Source organism: Myotis lucifugus, unplaced genomic scaffold (genome assembly GCF_000147115.1).
Source record: "Myotis lucifugus unplaced genomic scaffold, Myoluc2.0 scaffold_1, whole genome shotgun sequence".
Classification (NCBI taxonomy): Eukaryota; Metazoa; Chordata; class Mammalia; order Chiroptera; family Vespertilionidae; genus Myotis; species Myotis lucifugus.
Genome location: NW_005871049.1, coordinates 38974225 through 38995153, shown reverse-complemented (window position 1 = coordinate 38995153; position 20929 = coordinate 38974225). Strand labels below are relative to the sequence as shown.

The 20929-nt window shown below is 39.7% G+C and overlaps 1 protein-coding gene across 5 annotated transcripts in view; it reads right to left on the bottom strand.

The window, feature by feature from the left end:
* Positions 1–19350, bottom strand: part of CCDC25 (coiled-coil domain containing 25) — a 42159-nt gene extending 22809 nt beyond the window's left edge. For 3 of the 5 annotated variants that reach the window (XR_002829880.1, XM_006081945.3, XM_023756063.1), the window contains exons 1-4: positions 19234–19350; positions 11608–11655; positions 4006–4045; positions 122–173 (exon numbers count right to left, since the gene is read on the bottom strand). Coding sequence is in view for 3 of the 5 variants with exons in the window: in XM_006081945.3 (XP_006082007.1) it covers positions 122–173; positions 4006–4045; positions 11608–11655; positions 19234–19258 (165 nt within the window). In the remaining 2 variants the exon portion in view is untranslated. The remainder of the gene's footprint in view (positions 1–121; positions 174–4005; positions 4046–11607; positions 11656–19233) is intronic. The other 2 variants (XM_014457066.2, XM_023756041.1) reach the window with 2 other exon arrangements.
* Between the last annotated feature and the right edge of the window lie 1579 nt (positions 19351–20929).

Sequence of the window (20929 nt, the reverse complement as noted above, 5' to 3'; positions counted from 1 at the left end):
TCACACCTTTGCACATATTTATTAATTTAAGCAATTTAATTGCATAAAAAAAGGATAGAGGACAAGATATGATGCTCATCACTAAAGAAAAAGTCATGAATCCATGTTTAAATCCAATTACCTTATGTAATCGAAGGTATACATGAGCCGAAGAGAGTTTGTCCACATGAAACCTACAAAGAATGAAAACCACTTTTAGCAAGACGTACCAGACAACCATCTCCGTGGGCCACCTGCATTTAAAGCATTCCAATCCAGGAAGTATTAACTCAGTGCCTACCACATGCTAAGCAACATGGGGAGTATAAAACACAGTCACGGCCTCCACAGGCCTCACCATCAACTGGGAGAGGTAAGGTAAACTTTATGAAAAGTTCTACAGCTGTGTGAGACTAAGGGTCAAGATGAGTACTGGAGACAATAAACGTTTCATGCTGGGTGCTTTTTCAAGTGAGAAAGTGCTATCAGTGACAAAAGGCTTCACTGGCAGACTGAGATTTGGTAGGTCCCTGACTGAAGCACAGGACTTAGAGAAAGCAGGGCAAGGAATTTCAGTTAAGAAGAGAAGAGAATAAAAGTAGTTAGCAAGACGCCAATGCTGCAAGCCTTGGGAGACTTATAGGACCAATGACAGAAATACCTTACAGTAGGAGAGGGCACCAATTTAGAGTAAAAGATGAGTTTGGTTTGGGACATCCTGAGTTTCAAGCAATGGCAAAACAACCCAAAGAGAATGTCAAGCAGAGCTGGAAGAATCAGGTAAGGAATGAAGATAATAAACAGACTCATCATAAAATGGGACAGTCCAAGAATTCACCCAGCCTTGTATCTGGCAATGGCACTACTACCAGTATACGTCTCCTAGGAGAGCATGGTGATTGCCCTTTATGACACTGTCCCAAAAAAAATCCAAATGCCCTCCCACCCCAACGTCCTAAATTTATCTTCCATTACGGCTCTATCATCCACCAATTTAATTACATCTTTTAAAATATACTTTCTTTTTCACCTGATTGAACATTTTGGGATATTACGTTTTTCATATTTACAATTCACCAAATGAAGTTGACATTCTCTCTTCCAACACCCAGTGATATCCCAGAATCCTAGCATCACATGATTGCCACTCTGTGATTCTGTTAACTTTAGTCATCTCCTCCTTAGTCCTTGCCTTTCCAGACTGAAGAATGTACAATAAAACCCTAAGGAAGCACCATTACATACCATCATATACTTCTCTAGACATTTTCTTAGCATTAATGTATTTTTTCAGAAGCGAAATGTTCACACTGTGTGATTCTATATAAAGGTTAAGATTATGCTGTTTCTAATGTCCTCTTTAAAGAGGTTAAGCATCTTACTAGTTACTTTGGATACAGAAAAATATTACACATTTTGGCAGCCTATGACAAAGCTAGATTTTATTCTTAACCATTACTGATAGCAAGAAGTGAGTATAAATAACGTCTTGATTTTTTTCCAACTGGTTCATTAACTCATTTGCATTTCCATGTAAAAGATTCCTACAGATTGTCATCTCCAGTTTGGCATTCCCCCCCTTCTGAAAAATTTTTTTGTGTGTGCAAATCTAGAAATTACATATCTCATTACCCTTTCAGGATCTTAGGAAAATACCCCATTAATAAGCAAGCTCAACTGAGGAGTAACTTCTCCCATTCCAATTTGTTTTAAACCATTTCTCTATTTACAACAACTCTCCTATATACCCATAATAGCTCAATTGTATTCTGATTTTCCTTAAAGGCCCCTGATGTAAAATCTGACCAAAAGAAATACAAAAACAATTCAATATACTCACTAGTATTTCCAGAGATCTAACATATACTATTTCTATTTTCCTTTGTTTAAAGATGAATTAGTTCCATTCTCATTTAGTCCTAGGAAAATCCTTTGCTTAAAGGCACCTCAGAGGTTTCCTGGTATACACTCAGATGATGACTTTCAGAGGTAAAGCCTCAGAGTGAGGCAGTGAACCAGGAAAACCTGCCCTGGAGTGCAGATCACTGCATCCTTCTTAGCAGGCCCAGGAATGTCTCCAGGATCGACAGTTTATATACCAGAACAGGTCTTACATTTAGGGTTCTTCCAGCTCACAGCAGACTCAAATAGCTTCTGAAAGTAAGTCAATCACTTTCAACAATAGTAATTTATCAAAAGACTATTAAAGAGTGTCAAAAGGATCAAGGATGTCTAGGTATCAGCAGACACCAGTTTGGCTCAGTAGTATTCCGGGAGATAGTCAACGTTAACAAAATGGAAAACCCAAGACATAATACATGGGGTGTACGTTGTAAACGGAAAATTTATTTTCCACTTCTTAAATTTTTTCTTAAATGCCAGGTAAAAGGCTATGGCAAATTACTCCCATGGTGCATCTGAATATATGCAAACATTTCTGCCTCAAACCTGACATGTTAAAAATTTGCAAAAGGGCCCTAGCAGGTCTGGCTTAGTGGATAGAGCATTGACCTGTGGACTGAAGGGTCCCGGGTTCGATTCCGGTCAAGGGCATATGCCCGGGTTGCAAGCTCAATGTCCAGTAGGGGGCATGCAGGAGGCAGCCAACCAATGATTCTCTCTCATCATTGATGTTTCTATCTCTCTCTCCCTCTCCCTTCCTCTCTGAAATCAGTAAAAAAATATTTTTTAAAAATTTACAAAAGGCAACTACATTAACAGGTGTAGCCATTCTTTTCCCCCTTGATAGAGTCTGGAAATCTTTGGGCTTTAAGGACAACTGAAACAATCCAGCTGGGGGTGACAGGTGCTCAAAATGGAGATAACTAGAATGCAATGATTGTGAAAAAATGTCCAGTGGAGATCATTTCTACACAGGCGAGAGCCAGTACATTAGGAAGTCAACAAATAGTCACTGAACCTATGTGCCAGGTCTTATGCTAGGTACTGGGAATCTAGTAGTTAACAAAGCAGATCACTGTCTTCATGGGGCTTAAAATCAAGGGTCCTAGAAAGGTAGGCAGCACCCAACCCAGAAGCCCTCAGCAGCAGTGCAAACTGTCCACCTGAGGTAAGGGAGTACCAGCATTGTCTACCTGATGACATATTTGCGTTCAGAAGATGGGCCATTGTGCTGGGACAGGGGGCAGAAAAAGACTGTAAAATTCCTCAGGTTTCTAGTGCCTCTTGGTTCCTGGCATGTAGACTTTAGAGAAGGCAGACAGACATGAAAGCATTTCCACTGGGGTCATGAATTAGCCTCTTCATAAAGGGGCAGGAGCGGAGGCACCCTTCAGCAGGAGCATAGAAAAAGTAAGCGAACTGAGTCTAGGGGTAGCTTCAGTTAGTCACTGTAATATTTTTCCTACTAAATGTTCAATGCTATATACCTTACTGAAAATCAATCAACTCTTCTAAAAAGTGGCAGCCTTAACTCTGTCACTGTAGGGAATTAAGTGAAGGACCTGGGCCCACTTGGAGAAAAGAGGTCCAGAGAGAACCACAGCCACAGCTTGAGGAAGAAAGAAGTGACCTGCAGCCAAGAGTAGCAGCTTAGAGGGACAGAGAAGTTGTGATCTAGAACTACAGCTAACCGGGGGCCAGCAACAACCAGAGCAGATCTATTCAGTTTCTCTTAGCCTTAGTTTCCTTATCTGAAAAATGGGCATATCAGTAACTATTTCACAGGGTTGATGTGAAACTAAATGTACTAATGGAAGTAAACATTTAACAGTATTTGGCATATAGTTAAGTGCTCAATTATGTTCATTATTACTATCATTAAAGTAATAGGATCCCTGAGCTTATCTTCAGGGAGAGCATTTGGTAGGGGTGTTAAGAGCTGTAGAGACCATATCCCACTCTATAGGCAGAATGAGGTTCCAGGAGAGAGACATCAACAAGGTGTAATGTAACATGGTGTAAGCAGAAGATGGAAAAAGTTTTAATCATAGGAGTCAGGTGGCTGGCCAGGTCTAAGAAAATAAATAATGATCCACTGAAAGCAGAACCCAAATTGTTACTTACCAAATATCTTCAGGCCAGCCATACTTTATTAGATCCTCATCTACAGGGAAATACGAGAGAACAAAGAAAAGGTAAAAAACCGTCAAATGAAGAAATGCCAGTTTATAGATAATTGGAAAGGGAGAAATATCAATCCTTTCCACAACTTTGTTTTCCTCCCTTAAAGAAGAAATGAGTAATTCAGAGAGTCTTTGATGCTTGGAAATGCTGTAAAAATAGTTTCTACAACTGGACAATTATAATTATTATAACTTTTCATAATAATATTATAAAGTTCAAAGATCTATTTGAAGATAATAAAACTGACAAATCAGAGTAGCTGAGAAGTTAGATGATGTCTTAGAACAAGCATGTCAAACTCGCGGCCCACCACGAATATTTTTGCAGCCCAGCAAATATAAATATAACACTATGTAAGAAACGTTTTAATAAAAATTTCGTAACTTAATTTTTATAATATCCTGTTATACATAATTTTATTAATAACGAACTACAATGTTCGCTAATGACTGATTACTATAATCGTGTTGCATTCATTTCCCTTACGGGCCTTACACGCAGGCACACATTTCTCTCCACTAATTCCAGCAGTGAATATTTTAGCAGCCGAGTGCCACATCCTTAGTCTTGTACTGACTTGTTTGGTGTGAGCAACAGGAAATATTTTGCTTTCGGAGAACAAGAAAAATAGGTTCATTTGTGTTACGCTTATTAATTTGTGCAGTTATTCAGTGTCTGGTAAGTTAATGTTCAAGAAAAAATATTAATTTTTATTAAAATGTTCTATTATTTTATGTTAACGATTACTCATTTATTTCAGCCCTTTTGCATTCAGCATGTCTCTATCGAAATAATCCTACGTTTCTACGACAATTGAAGCTTTTGTTTTTCTTGCAGCCCACATAATCTTAAACCTTATTTGGCCTGTGTTAGCCTTTGAGCTTGACATGCTTACCTTAGAAAATTGAATCACTGTAATAATACTTAATACAGTGAACCTCAGTTCTTGAACTTAAATCGTACTGGAAGCCTGCTTAAGAAGCAATTTGTTCGAAAACCAAATCATTTTTTCCCACTAGAAATAATGTAAATTGAATTAGTCTGTTCCAGATCCCCAAATGATTCCATTCTAACCTTTCTTATATACAGTACATGTCTAATGAACTTCTTAATCTATAAATAAACATACTTCTTTTCTTAAATTTATTGAACCACCCCCTACTAGCTTTAAAGGAATTTTTCTTATATCACTGCCTCCAAAATGCTATCACCAACTAACTGCTTTTTCTTTATCCAAATCAACAACAGTTTTTCTCTCCATTCAATTGCCCATACTAGCTGTTTCGTGAGCACTTTTACACCCCTACCAACATTAGCACTCCTGATAGCCTCTTTATGTTTTAAAATTGTGCTAAAGGTAGATTTAGCCAGCAAGAAAAGCATTCTCTCCTTTGGTGCCTGAGAGATGCTTTTTATCATGCTGAGGTATCATGAAAGGGTTGTCAGGTCGAAAACTGAAATTTTGGTTGACAACCAAGGTTTGACTGTAAAAATGCTTTTGCTAAAATCTTAAAACCAATGGATTACATTTTACTTCTTTAAAAAAAAACCTTCTCAATTATAAAATTGCAGAAAATGAAAGAATAAATCAAAGTATAAAAAAGAAAATAAAATTCGTCTAAAATTCTGACGAAATTAATGAAAATAAAATAGAAGAAATAGCTAAATGTTAAAAGTAATGTCTCTCTCGCCCAGTCAGTGTGGCTCAATTGGTTATAGTATACACCAAAGTTGTGGGTTCGATCCCCAGTCAGGACACATTCCAGAATCAACCAATGAATGCATAAATAAGTGGAACAACAAATCAATGTTTCCCTCTCTCTTTCACCATCCTTCCCCCTCTCCCTTCCTCTCTCAAGTTGATAAAAGAAATATTTTTAAATAAAAAGTTATTTGGGAATAATAACTTAATTCTATCATATGGATAAACTTACTATTGTTGACATTTGGATTGCTTCAATAAATACTTTAAAATAAAAGGGTGTCCCAAAATTCACACAAGAAGTAATTTTGATAGAAAACACAGGTTTATAATTAAAAATTGTAAATTTTTTATTGATTCATAAAGTATACAGTATAGGGTTATGTATGGAATAGCATATCGGGGTAAATGGCCTCCATGGCTTTGCTGGCACATACGCACTCTTTTGTTGAAATTTTATTAATTATTGTATTATTTTCTATATGAAAAACTGTAAATCTGCTTTTGCCCAACCTTGTACTTCTAATAGCTATGAATAATTAGTAACTAATTGTGTTTAATACAGACACATTAAAATATTAGATACAAAATTAAAAATTCTAAGATAAACAAAATAATATATAATTTAAAATGTATCCAAGGCCCTAACCGGTTTGGCTCAGTGGATAGAGCGTCGGCCTGCGGACTGAAGGATCCCAGGTTCAATTCCAGTCAAGGGCATGTGCCTTGGTTGCAGGCACATCCCCAGTAGGGGGTGTGCAGGAGGCAGCTGATCAATGCTTCTCTCTCATCAACGTTTCTAACTCTCTATCTGTTATGAAAAAAATCAATTATATTTAAAAAAAAATACTTTAAAAAAATGTATCCAAGAGCCATGGCCAGTTTGGCTCAGTTGGACAGAGTGTCAGCCTGTGGACTGAAGGGTACCCGGTTTGATTCTGGTTAAGGGCACACGCTCGGGTTGTGGGCTCAATCCCCAGTAGGGGGCGTGCAGGAGGCAGCCGATCAATGATTCTCTCTCATCATTGATGTTTCTATCCCTTTCTCCCTCTTCCTTCCTCTCTGAAGTCAATAAAAAAATTTTTTAAAAATGTACCGAAGGCCCTAGCTCAGTGACTGGCAAACTGCGGCTCTCGAGCCACATGCGGCTCTTTGGCCCCTTGAGTGTGGCTCTTCTACAAAATACCACGTGTGGGCGTGCACATATAGTGCGATTGAAACTTCGTGGCCCATGCGCAGAAGTCGGTATTTTGTGGAAGAGCCACACTCAAGAGGCCAAAGAGCTGCATGTGGCTCGCGAGCCGCAGTTTGCTGACCACTGCCCTAGCTGGTTTGGCTCAGTGGATAGAGCATGTGGCCTGTGGACTGAAGGGTTCCAGGTTCGATTCCGGTCAAGGGCATGTACCTTGGTTGCGGGCACATCCCCAATAGGGGGTGTGCAGGAGGCAGCTGATTGATGTTTCTCTCTCATCGATGTTTCTAACTCTCTATCTCTCTCCCTTCCTCTCTGTAAAAAATCAATAAAATATATATTTTTTTAAATGTACCCAAGAAAGTATTATCTATCTAGCTTCAATGGGGTATTTCTTCCCCAGAAAAGCAAAAGGATGATAAACCTTAAATGAAGGTGTTCTTAGCAACTGCAGGGACCATGAGTTCTCTGAAGGGCCATCTACTAGCTTAAGTGGGAAGCTGAGCAAATAGCCAACAGGTAATGAAAAAATAAAGGGAAATCTAAAAACCTTTTCCTTAGGCCAGTGGTTCTCAGCCTTCCTAATGCCTCGACCCTTTAATACAGTTCCTCATGTTGTGGTGACCCCCAACCATAAAATTATTTTCGTTGCTACTTCATAACTGTAATGTTGCTACTGTTATGAATCGTAATGTAAATATCTGATATGCAGGATGTATTTTCACTGTTACAAATTGAACATAATTAAAGCATAGTGATTAATCACAAAAACAATATGTAATTATATATGTTTTCCGCTGGTCTTAGGCGACCCCTGTGAAAGGGTCGTTTGACCCCCAAGGGGGTCGCGACCCACAGGTTGAGAACCGCTGCTTTAGGCAATGTTTGGCTCCCTGGTGACACCTACTGGCTTATAAAAGGAATATACCTGAAAGCTGTTAAGTGAAAGTAAATAATTCAATTAAAAAGTCATTTATATTCCATCCAGCCCTTAGTCTGAAGTCATCAAAGCTATTTGAAATTAAGTGTGATGTGCTAGGAGCACTAGGATAGGGTGCTTTAAAAATGTTATACCTTTCTGCCCTGGCCTGTGTGGCTCAGTTGGTTGGGCATTGTTTGATTCTGGGTTAGGGCCCAGGCCCAGGTTTCAGCCTGATCCCTGGTGGGGGTGGGGGTGGGGAGGTGGCATGCAGGAGGTAGCCAATCAATGTTTCTCTCTCACATCAATGTTTCTTTCTCCCTCCCTCTCTCAAAAAAAAATAATCAAAATAAAAAATTTTTTATAAGAAATTTGACTCTATGCTTCCACTACTTTTCTGCGCTGCAACGTATATATATTACACCTTTCTTACAAAGCAGACTAGAAAAGTTGATGCCTCCAAATGACTCCATGAATTTTTGGGGGGAAAGTGTTCTATACATACCTAAATTTTTTTTCCTACATATATTTTAGTGACAGCAAACACCACTCCAGTGGACTCTAGATAGAATCTAAATTTACATAAGTAGACATAAATTCTATATCTAGATTTCCATTTCTGTATTTAAATTCCTCTAAAGGACATTTAAAGGATTCCACACCAAAGAAAACAGGCTAAATAAAGGCTTCCACAATCTAACCCATCCTAATCTACTCCTCCATAAAGCTTTCTCAGTTTGCCCAAGTCACATTTACTCTCTGCCCCCTCCACTTCGACAGTATTTGCTATTAATGTATTTTGCCCATACTTTTTCATATACTTTATTTATTTTTTTTAAGCATTTTGAAGTTCACAGCAAAACTGACCCATACTTGTTTTAGTATGTGCCTCTACCTGAATACTATGAAGACAGACTAAATCTTCCTCTTTGGATACTCACAGAGGCTGACACAAATAGACACAGCAAAGAGTAAACTAAAATGGGAGGAATAAGAGACATGGGGAATGTTACTGGCACAGCTTCTTCAGGTCAGTCAGCACCACAGGCAGCCCATCAGTGTGAGCCAGAATCAAGGCAGCTCTTCATTATAAGAGACTCTCCCCCTGTCCCAGCCCCGAACTGCAGTGCAAAACCTGCACAACCACACATAGCAGCTCTGCTTTAGGTGCTTCTCAGTAACCTCAGTCTTGGGATTGCATACTTGCTAACAGAAAGAAAAGTAGATTTGGTCAGGTTTGGACCCATATCTACTGTAGCTCTTATAACTGTGTCTTATTTCTATGTAATACAGGAAGGTAGCATGCCCTCTTCAGCTTACATTCATCAGGAGGATGCTATGAAAAAAGACACAAATTACCAATGACAATTTATGGGTTGCTAGGAGAAATATAAACTCTAGTATTGATATACAGTGGAACTTTGGTTCTTGAATTTAATTCGTTCCGGAAGGCTGTTCAAGAATCGATTTGATAGAAAACCAAATCATTTTTTCCCCTTAGAAATAATGTAAGTTAAATTAATCCATTCCAGCAACAAAAGCAAAAAACACCAAAATATTCACTGTAAAATTTCCTGAGATGTTAACAATGTGAGGTTTAACAGTAAACTGACCCATACTCATGCATTTTCTCCTTTGTCACCTGAGAGACGACTGATCATACAGGTATCAGCATGAAAGGGTTGTCAGGTCAAGAACCGAAGTTTTGTTTGACAACCAAGACATTTTTCTGGGAACAACTTGGTCAAGAACAGAATCGTTCAAAATGGGAGGCATTTGAGAACCGAGATTTGACTGTATTGCAAACAGCTTCTCCATTAAGTCACACCCAGAGTCAATGTCATAAATTCATTATAAGGAAAAACTGTTTATAAATGAGTTACATTATTCTGTTTTGCTTTTTTCTCTTGGCTAGGATGTGACAGTCTTGCTTTATACTGATTCTGCTTTATAGCAACCAGTATTATAGCAAAGTTCTAAACTGTTTATATAGATCTGATTTATAACTATATTTATATAACAATTACCTATCACATTATTATATATCATATATGCTATATATTATACACATGTCATATTTTAAATATAAATAAATATACATATACTAACTATAGGGTCCCCCCAAAAATGTATACACACTTTGAATAATTATTAATTCCAATGGGTTAATGTAATGATGAAAAGATATATCAATTGAGCTATCCCAGAAAAGTGTGTATACATTTTTGGGGGACACCCTGTATATAATTACATCACTGCTCTTTGACATCTTTTAATTTTTGGCCTTATTTATTTCATTAATGTAAAATGTCTCATACTGAAGAACGTTATACTTGCCTCTTTTAAAGGATCAAGTTTAAACTGTTGTCAGTTTCAAACTGCACCTAGAACAGACACTGATGGTTTTAGAAAAGAAACAGAAAGCAATACCTGGAGGTTAAAGAAAGGTGATGTAGTGAATTAGCCAGCTCTCAGACTACTAAGAAAAGCCATCAACCCTGACTGTTCCCAGTGGAGGAGGAGGCAGCTTCGAGGAACTAAAGAAGCCCCAGTGATGGTAACTACTACTTACTGAGTGCCCACTACGGCTCAGATACTTTACTCAGGCTCTTTCATTAATCGTCACAACCCTGCAAGGTAGATACCATCCCTTGATCATCTTCTTACAGCTAACAAATCTGAGGTTCAAAGAGGTTAAGTAACTATAGCTAGTTTGCTAGAAAACTGGAATTGTAACCCAAATTGGCTTGATTTAAGAGCTATCTTTTCCAAAACATCACACTACCCTGAGAGATACGCAGCTGTGTTCTTTAAGCCTAAAGAAGAGTAATTCTGGCATTTTTCTCTGGAGCTCTTATTGCCTTTCTTTCTCCCTCACTTCTGTGTTCTGTACCCTGAGGGTCAGTGCTGTGGATTCACTGCTCTCTGGGTCAAGAAAGCTAAATTTCACTTTCATCTCCCTCCTGCAGTCAAAAAGGTTATCCCCTCAGGCAATGTTTTTCTTTTTAAGATTTAGTTCCAATTCATGAGTGAGTCAAAAAAATAATCTAACAGGCTGAGTGTAGCTTTTAAAACATAAAAAAACTGAAATTAGAGGGCACAGCAAATGATATGGATTTTTTTTGTAAATTTTTGTTTCAGTTACGTAAGTGTGTACACCATTTAGTTATATGATTGTGTATGGTATGAAATAATGTATTTGATTCTGAAAAGAATGGTCAACCAAGTTAGATAAAAACTGTTAACATTTCATGACTTAAGAGCCATCTTTGGGGGATAGGGACTGGGTGAAGGTGGGCAAAGGGGGCGAAAATGGGGACATCTGTAAGTCTTAACAATAAAAATACAGTTAAAGAAAAGCCATCTTCAGCCTCAGAAAACCAATAGATAGGTTTCCACTAACCTTAAATGTGGTAAAAATGTGCAGAAAATGATCTTTTCAAAGTCCAAGTCACAGATTATTTTTATTTAATCTAAACTAGCAAAGGTTAACCTCTGAGTCACATCAACCTAAATCAAAACTCTTTGTAAAGTTTCTATTGAGCAAAAAGGTGGTCCAATTAGCTTAAATATTATCTAATATAACTAAATTTTAGGAAGGTTAATCCCTGAGAGTTCTTTATAATGGGTTAGTAGTAGTTGAAAACTCATATCCAACAAACCATTGGGGAAAAGCAATTAACACTTACCTTCTGGAAATTTCAAAATCAAATGCTTTTGAAAACTTACTTTCATATTTATCCTTTCCCATGTAAATAGTGTAAGCAGATGAGTTAACTAAGACAAAACAAAAATAAAAAGTGGTTAGATAACTTCATCACCAAAAGTGTTTCATGGGAAAAACAAGTGACAAATGCTTAGATTTGGGGTTGGCAAAAAACATGGTCCATAGGCCAAATCCAGCCCTGTTTTTAGATAGCCCTCAAGCTAAGAATGATTTTTATGTTTCAGCAGGTTGAAAAAAGCAAAACAAGAAAGAACAAGTTATAGATATGTGGCACACAAAGTCTAAAACATTTACTATCTGGCCCAAACAGAAAGTTTACTGACCCTTATTAAAAACTAGAGGCCTGGTGCACGAATTCATGTTCCACTGGGGTCCCTTGACCTGCCCTGCAGGATTGGGCCGAAACCAGCTCTCCGACATTCCCTGAGGGGTCCCAGATTGGGAGGGTGCAGGCCAGGCCAAGGGACCCCACTGGTGTACAATCGGGGTCAGGGAGGGACCGTGGGAGGGTTCCAGGGAGTGTCCTGCCCATCTCGCTCAGTCCCAATCGGCCAAACCCCAGCAGCAAGCTAACCTACCAATCAGGGCATCTACCCCCTGGTAGTCAGTGCTCATCATAGTGACTGGTCGACCAGTCAACTGTCTGCCCCCTAGTGGTCAGTGCACATCATAGCAAGTGGTTGAGCGGCCTCAGCATATCATTAGCATATTACGCTTTGATTGGTTGAATGGACGACTGGACACTTAGAATATTAGATTTTTATTATATAGGATAGCTACTTTCCTTAATAGAGTTCAATGCAATTTTAGTTCAGTTCTTTGCTTTTGCCTTCTTCAAAAGAATTAAAAACAAAAAAAAACCCACAATACAATACCTTCACCCCAATCACTTATATAGGTTCCTATACTTAGCCAAGTTTTATTTTTCAAAATTCTAGTTAGCTAATATTAAATTATATTTCAGGTGTGCCACAAATTATAATAGACTCCCTGTCCCATTAGGAAGAAACATGACTCTTAAACTTGTAAAAGTGACATTGTAAAAGTCATGAAATGTTACTCTGAATTCTGATTACATATTAGAATCACCTAATGATGCCTCAGCTCCACCTAAGACTAACCAAATCCTAATCTCTGGGGGCAGGCACTGTTTTTTTTAAAGATCTCCAAGTGATTCTAGTGTGAAATCAGCATTAGGAACCATTATCCTAAATCAAACCAAATATTCCAGGTATGGCTTACCTTAGGAATGACATTTATTTTGCTGAGCTAGTGTTTAAGGAGGGCATCCTCCATTTGGAGTAAAACAAAAAGTTAAGTTTTCTAATTGAAATCCTAACTGGATACTGGGTTTCCAAGCTAGTCTACCAAAATTTATTTGACCCCCTTTGGATCTAAACTCAATTAACAGTTACTGGGTTCTCAGTCTACAAAGCCTGACACACAGGTGGCAAGGTTGGGCTACCAGTGATCGGCAAACTTATTAGTCAACGGAGCCAAATATCAACAGTACTTCTTCAAAATAGACTCGTCCAGGCCGAAAACCGACTTCTGCACATGGGCCACGAAGTTTCAATCGCACTGTATGTGCGCCCGCACGTGGTATTTTGTGGAAGAGCCACACTTAAGGGGCCAAAGAGCATCATGTGGCTCACGAGCCGCGGTTTGCCGACCATGGGGCTAGGCAGTCTGTTGGCTGTCACTCCAGAACACAGAACTACCACATGGAAGTGGAGCTCTGAAGGCCAAGGAGCAGCATTCTTTCATTGTAAATTCTAAAATTCAGGATTGCCTGTACTTTCAGTAATGAAACACTCCTTAAGTCATCAATCGTGGTTGCCTCTCTTGGGGAGAGAAAACTCCCAATTCCTTCAATTAGCAGTTATAATGACTACAATCCATAATTACTTGAAAGTAGTTGAGAGAAATATCTTGAGAGAATGTTTGCATTGATTAGGTAACAGAAATACGGTACTTATCTACAATTGAGCACTATATTAGCTTGATAAGGCCTTAGTATGGCATATAGCAAATGCCAAAAGTACAGGAATAAAACGAAAAAGTGTTTCAGAGTTTCTCTGCACAACCTGACAATATTATATGTGTGTACCTTGTTGATCCTATAATGTCACCACTTGGAATATATCCTACTAATTAAATACTCCATCAAGCAATGATGTTCTTCTTACAACCTAAACACTAATTAAGACTGGTTAAACACATTATAGTACATCCGTGAAAAAAAAATGCCATGTACCCATTAAAAAGAGAGGGCCACAGTATTTTTGTCTCTCTATATACAGTAATATTCAATTGGTAAAAAATAAGTATGTAGTTGAGTATGCATATACATATTTAAATATCTATTTTTAATATATGCACCCATTTTCTTTATATGTACGGAAGGATATACATCTTAGCAATAGTTACTTTAGTTTGCTCACAGAATATACAGATGGTTTTTGCAATCAGAACAAAATTAATATTAAAAATGATTAAAATAAAATAAAGCTGTCTTTGTGTTGGCTAAGCTATTTAACTTAAGCCAAGAGAATGACAGATGATTGTTTGGATGGTTGCCCTATAAAATGAGATGATTAAGAACATAACTGCTAGTAACCCAAGTGAGGGGCATTCTACAAAACAATTCAACTAACAGTGTCATGAAAGACAGAGACTGAGCACATGCTCCAGATTAGAAGCAACTAAAGAGTAATGAATGACAACTGAATGCGGCAATGATTTATAATTTTCCTTTCTTATAAATACATTATTAGGACACTGATGAAAACTTAGTAAAGGCTGATTAGATAATAGTATCGCTGCAATGTTAATTTCCTAATTAAGAATGTCTTTTAATAAGAGAATGCCCTTAATTTAGAAAAAAAATACTTAAGTATTTAAGGGTAAATTGCAGCTTACTAACTGTTCAGGAAAAAAAATTGTGCGTGTCTGTGTCTGTGGGGAGGTAGGGAAGGGAAGAGGAAAATTAAGATAAGGCAAATGTTAGAATTTGGGAAAAAAGAACGTTTAACCGAGAAACCAAGATGGCGGCATAGGTAAACACCGGAGTTTGCTGCCTCGAACAACCACTTCAAAAATACAACTAAAAGACGGAACGGACATCACCCAGAACCCCAGGAAGGCTGGCTGAGGAGGGACTCTTCAACTAAAAGGAAAAACAACAGCATTACGAGGCTTAGAGGAGGCGCAGTGTGGAAAATTTAAAGGTACGGTGGTGCGGCGGTGCGCGCGCAAAGCGGGCTGGTGGCTGAGGGCGCGGTTGTCGTTTTCAATCAGGAGTGAGTCTCAGACTCTGGGCTACAGATCCGGGCGAGTCTCTAGGGACCCAGACTCAAACGGGAGAAGCGGGACTGTCTGGCTACGGTCCCTACGAGGTTTGCAGCGGTTGCGGGGACAGAGAGGCAGAGCCCCTGGAGACGGACTGAGAGCGGCCATAGCTGCTCCCTCCCCCCGCCCTGTTGAGCCCGCCCCGCCCAAGCCCTGCGCAGAGCCATTTGCCGATCGCCTCAGGCAAAGGCTGGACTAGCGCCTCCCCAGAGGACTGAAGTTTTCCACACAGCTGATTCCTATAGCCAGTCGGCCTGGTGGTCAAATCCCTCTAGTGTTAACTACAACAATTAAGGCTTGGCTAGAACAAGACTGCGCACAAAGACCACAAGGGGGTGCACCAAGAAAGCATAAAAGATGCGGAGACAAAAAAACATGACAGAAATGGAGGATATGGAGCTAAGAATCGCAATTTTGAGGGCTTGCAAAAAACTTGTGGAGAGCCTCACGAAAACTAATGAGACCCTCGATGCTACGATAAAGAAATTAGAAAGTAAGCATACACGGACTGAAATAAAGAATATTATACCCAATAGCAGACCAGAGGAGCACAAGAATCAAACCAAAGTTTTGACAAAAAACACCCAACTGGAAAAGCAAAATGAAAAAAGAACCCGAAAGTGTGAAGATAGTGTAAGGAGCCTCTGGGACAGTTTCAAGTGGAATAATATCAGACTTATTGGGGTGCCAGAAGATGAGAGACAGCAAGATTTTGAAAACCTATTTCAAGAAATAATGGCAGAAAACTTCCCCCACCTGGTGAAAGAAATGGACTTACAGGTCCAAGAAGCGCAGAGAACCCCAAACAAAAGGAATCCAAAGAGGACCACACCAAGACACATCATCATTAAAATGCCAAGAGCAAAAGACAAAGAGAGAATCTTAAAAGCAGCAAGAGAAAGAGACTCAATTACCTACAAGGGAATACCCATACGACTGTCAGCTGATTTCTCAACAGAAACTTTGCAGGCCAGAAGGGAATGGCAAGAAATATTCAAAGTGCTGAATACCGAGAACCTACAACCAAGATTACTTTATCCAGCAAAGCTATCATTCAGAATTGAAGGTCAGATAAAGAGCTTCACAGACAAGGAAAAGCTAAAGGAGTTCATCACCACTAAACCAGTATTATATGAAATGCTGAAAGGTATCCTTTAAGAAGAGGAAGAAGAAAAAGGTAAAGATACAAATTGTGAACAACAAACATGCATCTATCAACAAGTGAATCTAAGAATCAAGTGAATAAATAATCTGATGTACAGAATGAACTGGTGATTATAATGAATCAGGGACACAGAAAGGGAATGGACTGACTATTCTTGGGGGGGAAAGGGGAATGGGAGATTCGGGAAGAGACTGGATAAAAATCGTGCACCTATGGATGAGGACAGTGGGTGGGGAGTGAGGGCGGAGGGTGGGGCGGGAACTGGAAGGAGGGGAGTTATGGGGGGGGGGAGAGGAACAAATGTAATCTGAACAATAAAAATTTAATAAAAAAAAATGTTAGAATTTGGTTAGAAAAGGTAAAATGTTAAGAATTTGAGGAATCTAAGAGAAGAGTATAAAAGGAAATCTTTTACTATTCTTGTAACTTTTCTGAAAGACTGCAATTATGTCAAAATAGAAAATTAAAAAAGAGCATAATTGCTGAGCAAGAAGCCTGAATTAAACTCCTCTCCATGTTAAAAGAAATAAAGGAAAAATAAACTGGATTGTTTTATTATTCTCACCCAAAAAAAAGAGTTGATTAGTATGGGAACGAATCATCTTGAGGAGACCTGATTCAGGGGTAGCAACCAAACCAACTTTAGAGGCTTTGTGATAAATAATTTCATAATTTACAGAACAATTTATCCTAAGATAGATGCTATTAAAGGTACTAAAAGTACAAGTGGACTTAATGAGCAAAGTGCAGGTATTTTGTGGGTCCTTAAAACACATGGTCTTGAATTTGATACTGGAAATATAATAAAGCTAATGTGTCATTATGCCATTATGAGAAAGCATGAAAGAATAGAATTGAACAGATTTTAGTCAGAGATACCAATCTTAAAACAAAAGGAAAGGCAAACACTTTCTACTGAGATTTTCTCCCCATTAAAAAAAAATGTTTTAGATGAACAAAAATAGATACAGAGGCAGAGCAGCATCGAACAGACTATCAAACTACAGCACGAAGGCTGGGGAGGGTTGGGGGGCAAGAGGGGGAGGTAAGAGATCAACCGAAGGACTTGTATGCATGCATATAAGCATAACCAATGGACACAAGACACTGGGGGATAGGGGAGGCCGGGGGAATGTCATGAAGGGGAAAAAAAGGAGACATATATAATACTCTTTGTGATACTTTAAGCAATAAAACAAAATTTTAAAAAAGAATAGAATATTTAAAGTAAAATTTTCAAAATAAATGTCAGATACTTAATAAAAAAAATGTTTTATGTGGTAACCACTTAGTTGAAAAGCTTGGCCGTCTATACGACGTCATTTCCTGAAGATTCTGCATTTCAAGTTGTTTTCTTTCCGTTTGGAATATGTAGTTTTACTCTTTCGCGGGAAAAGTTATAATTTTTCCATTAACTCTGCAATTTTAAAAGATTTGCTGCACAAAGGCAGTTTTATTATTTATAATATTTTTCCAACAGAAAGGAATTCTGACATTATAACGGAAGCCAATGAGAAAAATATGATTCACAAATCTGTTGAAGCACTCTTGTTCTATTAAGGGCACCTGTACATGTATGACTCGTGCTCAAAGAATTAGAATAGTTTGAGGAGAATAAAGTAACCAGCATAAAAACACATTTAGTACCTGTATACCCTGCCTGTACTTTTTATTCTGTTTTGAACTTGAATAGATATCTGTGTTGTTGGAGATGTTCATGAGTGGAGAAGCTCCAAAGAGATGCTCAAGTGATCTTATGACAGAGGGAGCAAAACAGAACAGAGGAAGGATTGAAAATGCTCTCAGGGGCCTATAATGATTTTTTTTTTCCAGGCTAGTTCGAAGTTTGTGTGTAGTGATTTTAATATGGGTACGACAAACCAAATCTACAGGGGCAGAGAAATAGCATATGGCAGGCACACTGTGGAAGTCTAAACTATTGTACTGAGAAAAATAACGGGATGTGACAGTGTAATTGAGTAGGTTGGGTCTGTGAGTTACAACTTCTCTGGACCTCAATGTTCTCATCTCTAAAGAGAAAAGTACAAAACGCCATGTACCCATTAAAAAGAAAAGAGGGCCACAGAAACAGCACGGAGCTCACCTTTAACAAGCAAGCACAGTCAGCAGCAACAGCAAAGCGTGCTATTGTTAAGTAAAAAGATTACATTCATTTACCCAACAAGCCATCTACTGAGTAACTATTATGAGCCAGGCATAGACTATGCTAGGGAAACAGGAGAGAGAGATCTTGTCCCTGCCTTCCGGGCGTTAACACTCTAGCTGAGCAGACGGCGTTTAATACCCCAAGTACAATGCCAAAGGCGTACACGGAGGGTTAAGGGGGTCCCGAGGAGGTATATCGAAGCAATGCCTGGGTGGGAGCTGGGGGAGCGGTGGGGGAGGCACTTGAAAAAGGTAAGCCAGAGCTCTCTGAAGGGTGAAGTAGTTAACTGGGCACTGATTTTAGCAGAGGGAACCCCATAAGCCGAGAAACGAAGTCTAGACACAGCACTGAATGCCAACAACAAATCAGAACCATCATCATATGTCACTTTCCAAGGTCTGGGACGTCAGTTCTGCCCAGCGAGTGGCTGTATTACCATCCTAGGGTCTTTCCATTGCTCTCCGTTGCATCCCAGACCCTGCAACTCTTTTCCTAGAAGGTCAGGGCGTACTTGCCATAAGGCGGAGTTGCTGGCAAGTGCCTCCTTTTTCTTTTTTTAAATCAAAGTGCATAATTACCAGGCACAGCCAGACTAAAGGCCACGGGTAGTGGTGGTGGTAGTGGGTCTTGAAATGAGGTGTAAAGAAGTCCCCAATTCCAGGTAACGACGGGAGGTCATCCCGAGAACACTCCGGGTGCGAAGATCGCAGGGGGGTGCGGGGCGGGGTGTCCCTCCGCGCCCTCCTCACCCCCGGCCCTGAGGAGGGGGCACTCGGAGGGAGACCACACGGATGAACAGCACAGGGGACCGGGAGGGCGCGGGCAGAGGCAGCCGACGCGGAGGAGGCGCTTTCCAACGAGGTCCAAGCTCCGCGACGGCCGGGGGTCCCGGCTTCGGGAACACCCCGTGCAGCAGGGGCCCCGGAGCTCGCGGCGCCCACTCACCGCTGCTGGTGAAGTAGAACACCATGGTCGCGGCGGCGCGGCGACTCCAGCGTGGAGCAGCACCACCCAGTTCTCGAAGCTCCGGATACCAGACGCCGAGGCCGCCGGTTCCCTGGAGCCTCTGCGCGCACTTCCGGCGGACGCTGGGTCGCGTCATAACGCAGGCTGGGGGCGCCATTTTTGATCCTGGCGCGGAGGAGGGCGTTGGGCGGGGCTGGGGTGCTTCCGGGCCCAGAGGATGGTGCCTGAGCAACTGGTGGTTGGGAAATATAGCGGGAAACGACATCTTTTATATTTTCTTCTTCTTCTTCTTTTAAATTGAATGTATTGGGGCAACGCTGGTTAATAAAATTATATGGGTTTCAGGTGTATAAATGTATAATATACATCATCTGTATATTGTACTGTGTGCGCACCATCCCAAGTCACGTCTCCATCACTGTTTATCCCTCCTGTATCCTCTTTTACCGACCCCCAACCTTCTTGAAAGGCCACCATCTTAAAAGAAAAATGTCATTAGCTGACTTTATTTTCAGAGCCTTCACCCAGTGGTCGGTTAAGTCCTGAGGCTTATCAATTGGTTTTATCTGCTTCCCCACCCCCACCCCCGGACTCCACGTGGGCTCCCAGAGGAGCAGAAACTGCCTTCTTCACAGCTGGGCGTTCACTCCACCCATCGCGGTACTTGACACTTCCTTAATTCATTAAGTTTTGAATGAATCCAAATTCCTTCACTATTGTCATTCTAGCTCCACCACTTGTAAGGCACACCTTTGGATATATTCTGTGCTTCACTTACTTCACCTGCAAATGTAGATGATATAGATAGTGGAGCAGCTAATTCATAGATTATTTTGCTAGGGTTAAATACGTTCATGGGAGGAAAGGGTTAGAATATATCACTCAAGTGAGTTGTTAATATTCCCCATAGGCAATATGCCTCTTGGATTGGGACTATGACTGTTCTGCCTTTAAGATCCACCAACTTCCCAAGTTGGTTTGACTTGGTGGATAGAGTATTGGCCTGCAGACTGAAGGGTCCCAGGTTCGATTCCCAGTTAGGGCACATGCCAGGGTTGCCAACTTGATGTGCAGGAGGCTGCCAATCAATGATTCTCTCTCATCAATGATGTTTATATCTCTCTGGCCCTTCCTCTCTGAAATCAATAAAAATATATATTTTTTAAAAATTGACCAACTGTTACCTGTGAGATGGGGCAAATTCCAAACCTGTGAACCTCAGATCACTTCCTGCTATAAATTGGTAATGATTTTACTCCGGTAAAGCTATTACTCTTATTTCATTCTTAAGTTAAATTTATTTAGAACTAAAAATGTTCCAGAGACAGTACCAGGAGCTGGTAACACAAAGATTAAAGTAATAGCTAACAACTAATGATTGTGTTAGGAACATTTGAGCTCCCCAAAGCAAGAACCTAGTTATATCCTATAAATAGTAATTGTTTTCAGGTCCTCTATAAAATGGGAATGATAATACATATCTCATAGATTGTGATGTGTAGTAAATAAAACACGTAAAGCGTGCAAGAATGTCTGGCACATACCAGATATTAGTGCCATGATTTAATTTTTTAAATTTAACCTGAAAAGTAAAAAAAAAATTGCTAGAAACCTAACCTATGACTAATAAAAATATTTAACTAACGCTAAGGCTTCAAATTTGAAATATGAGTGC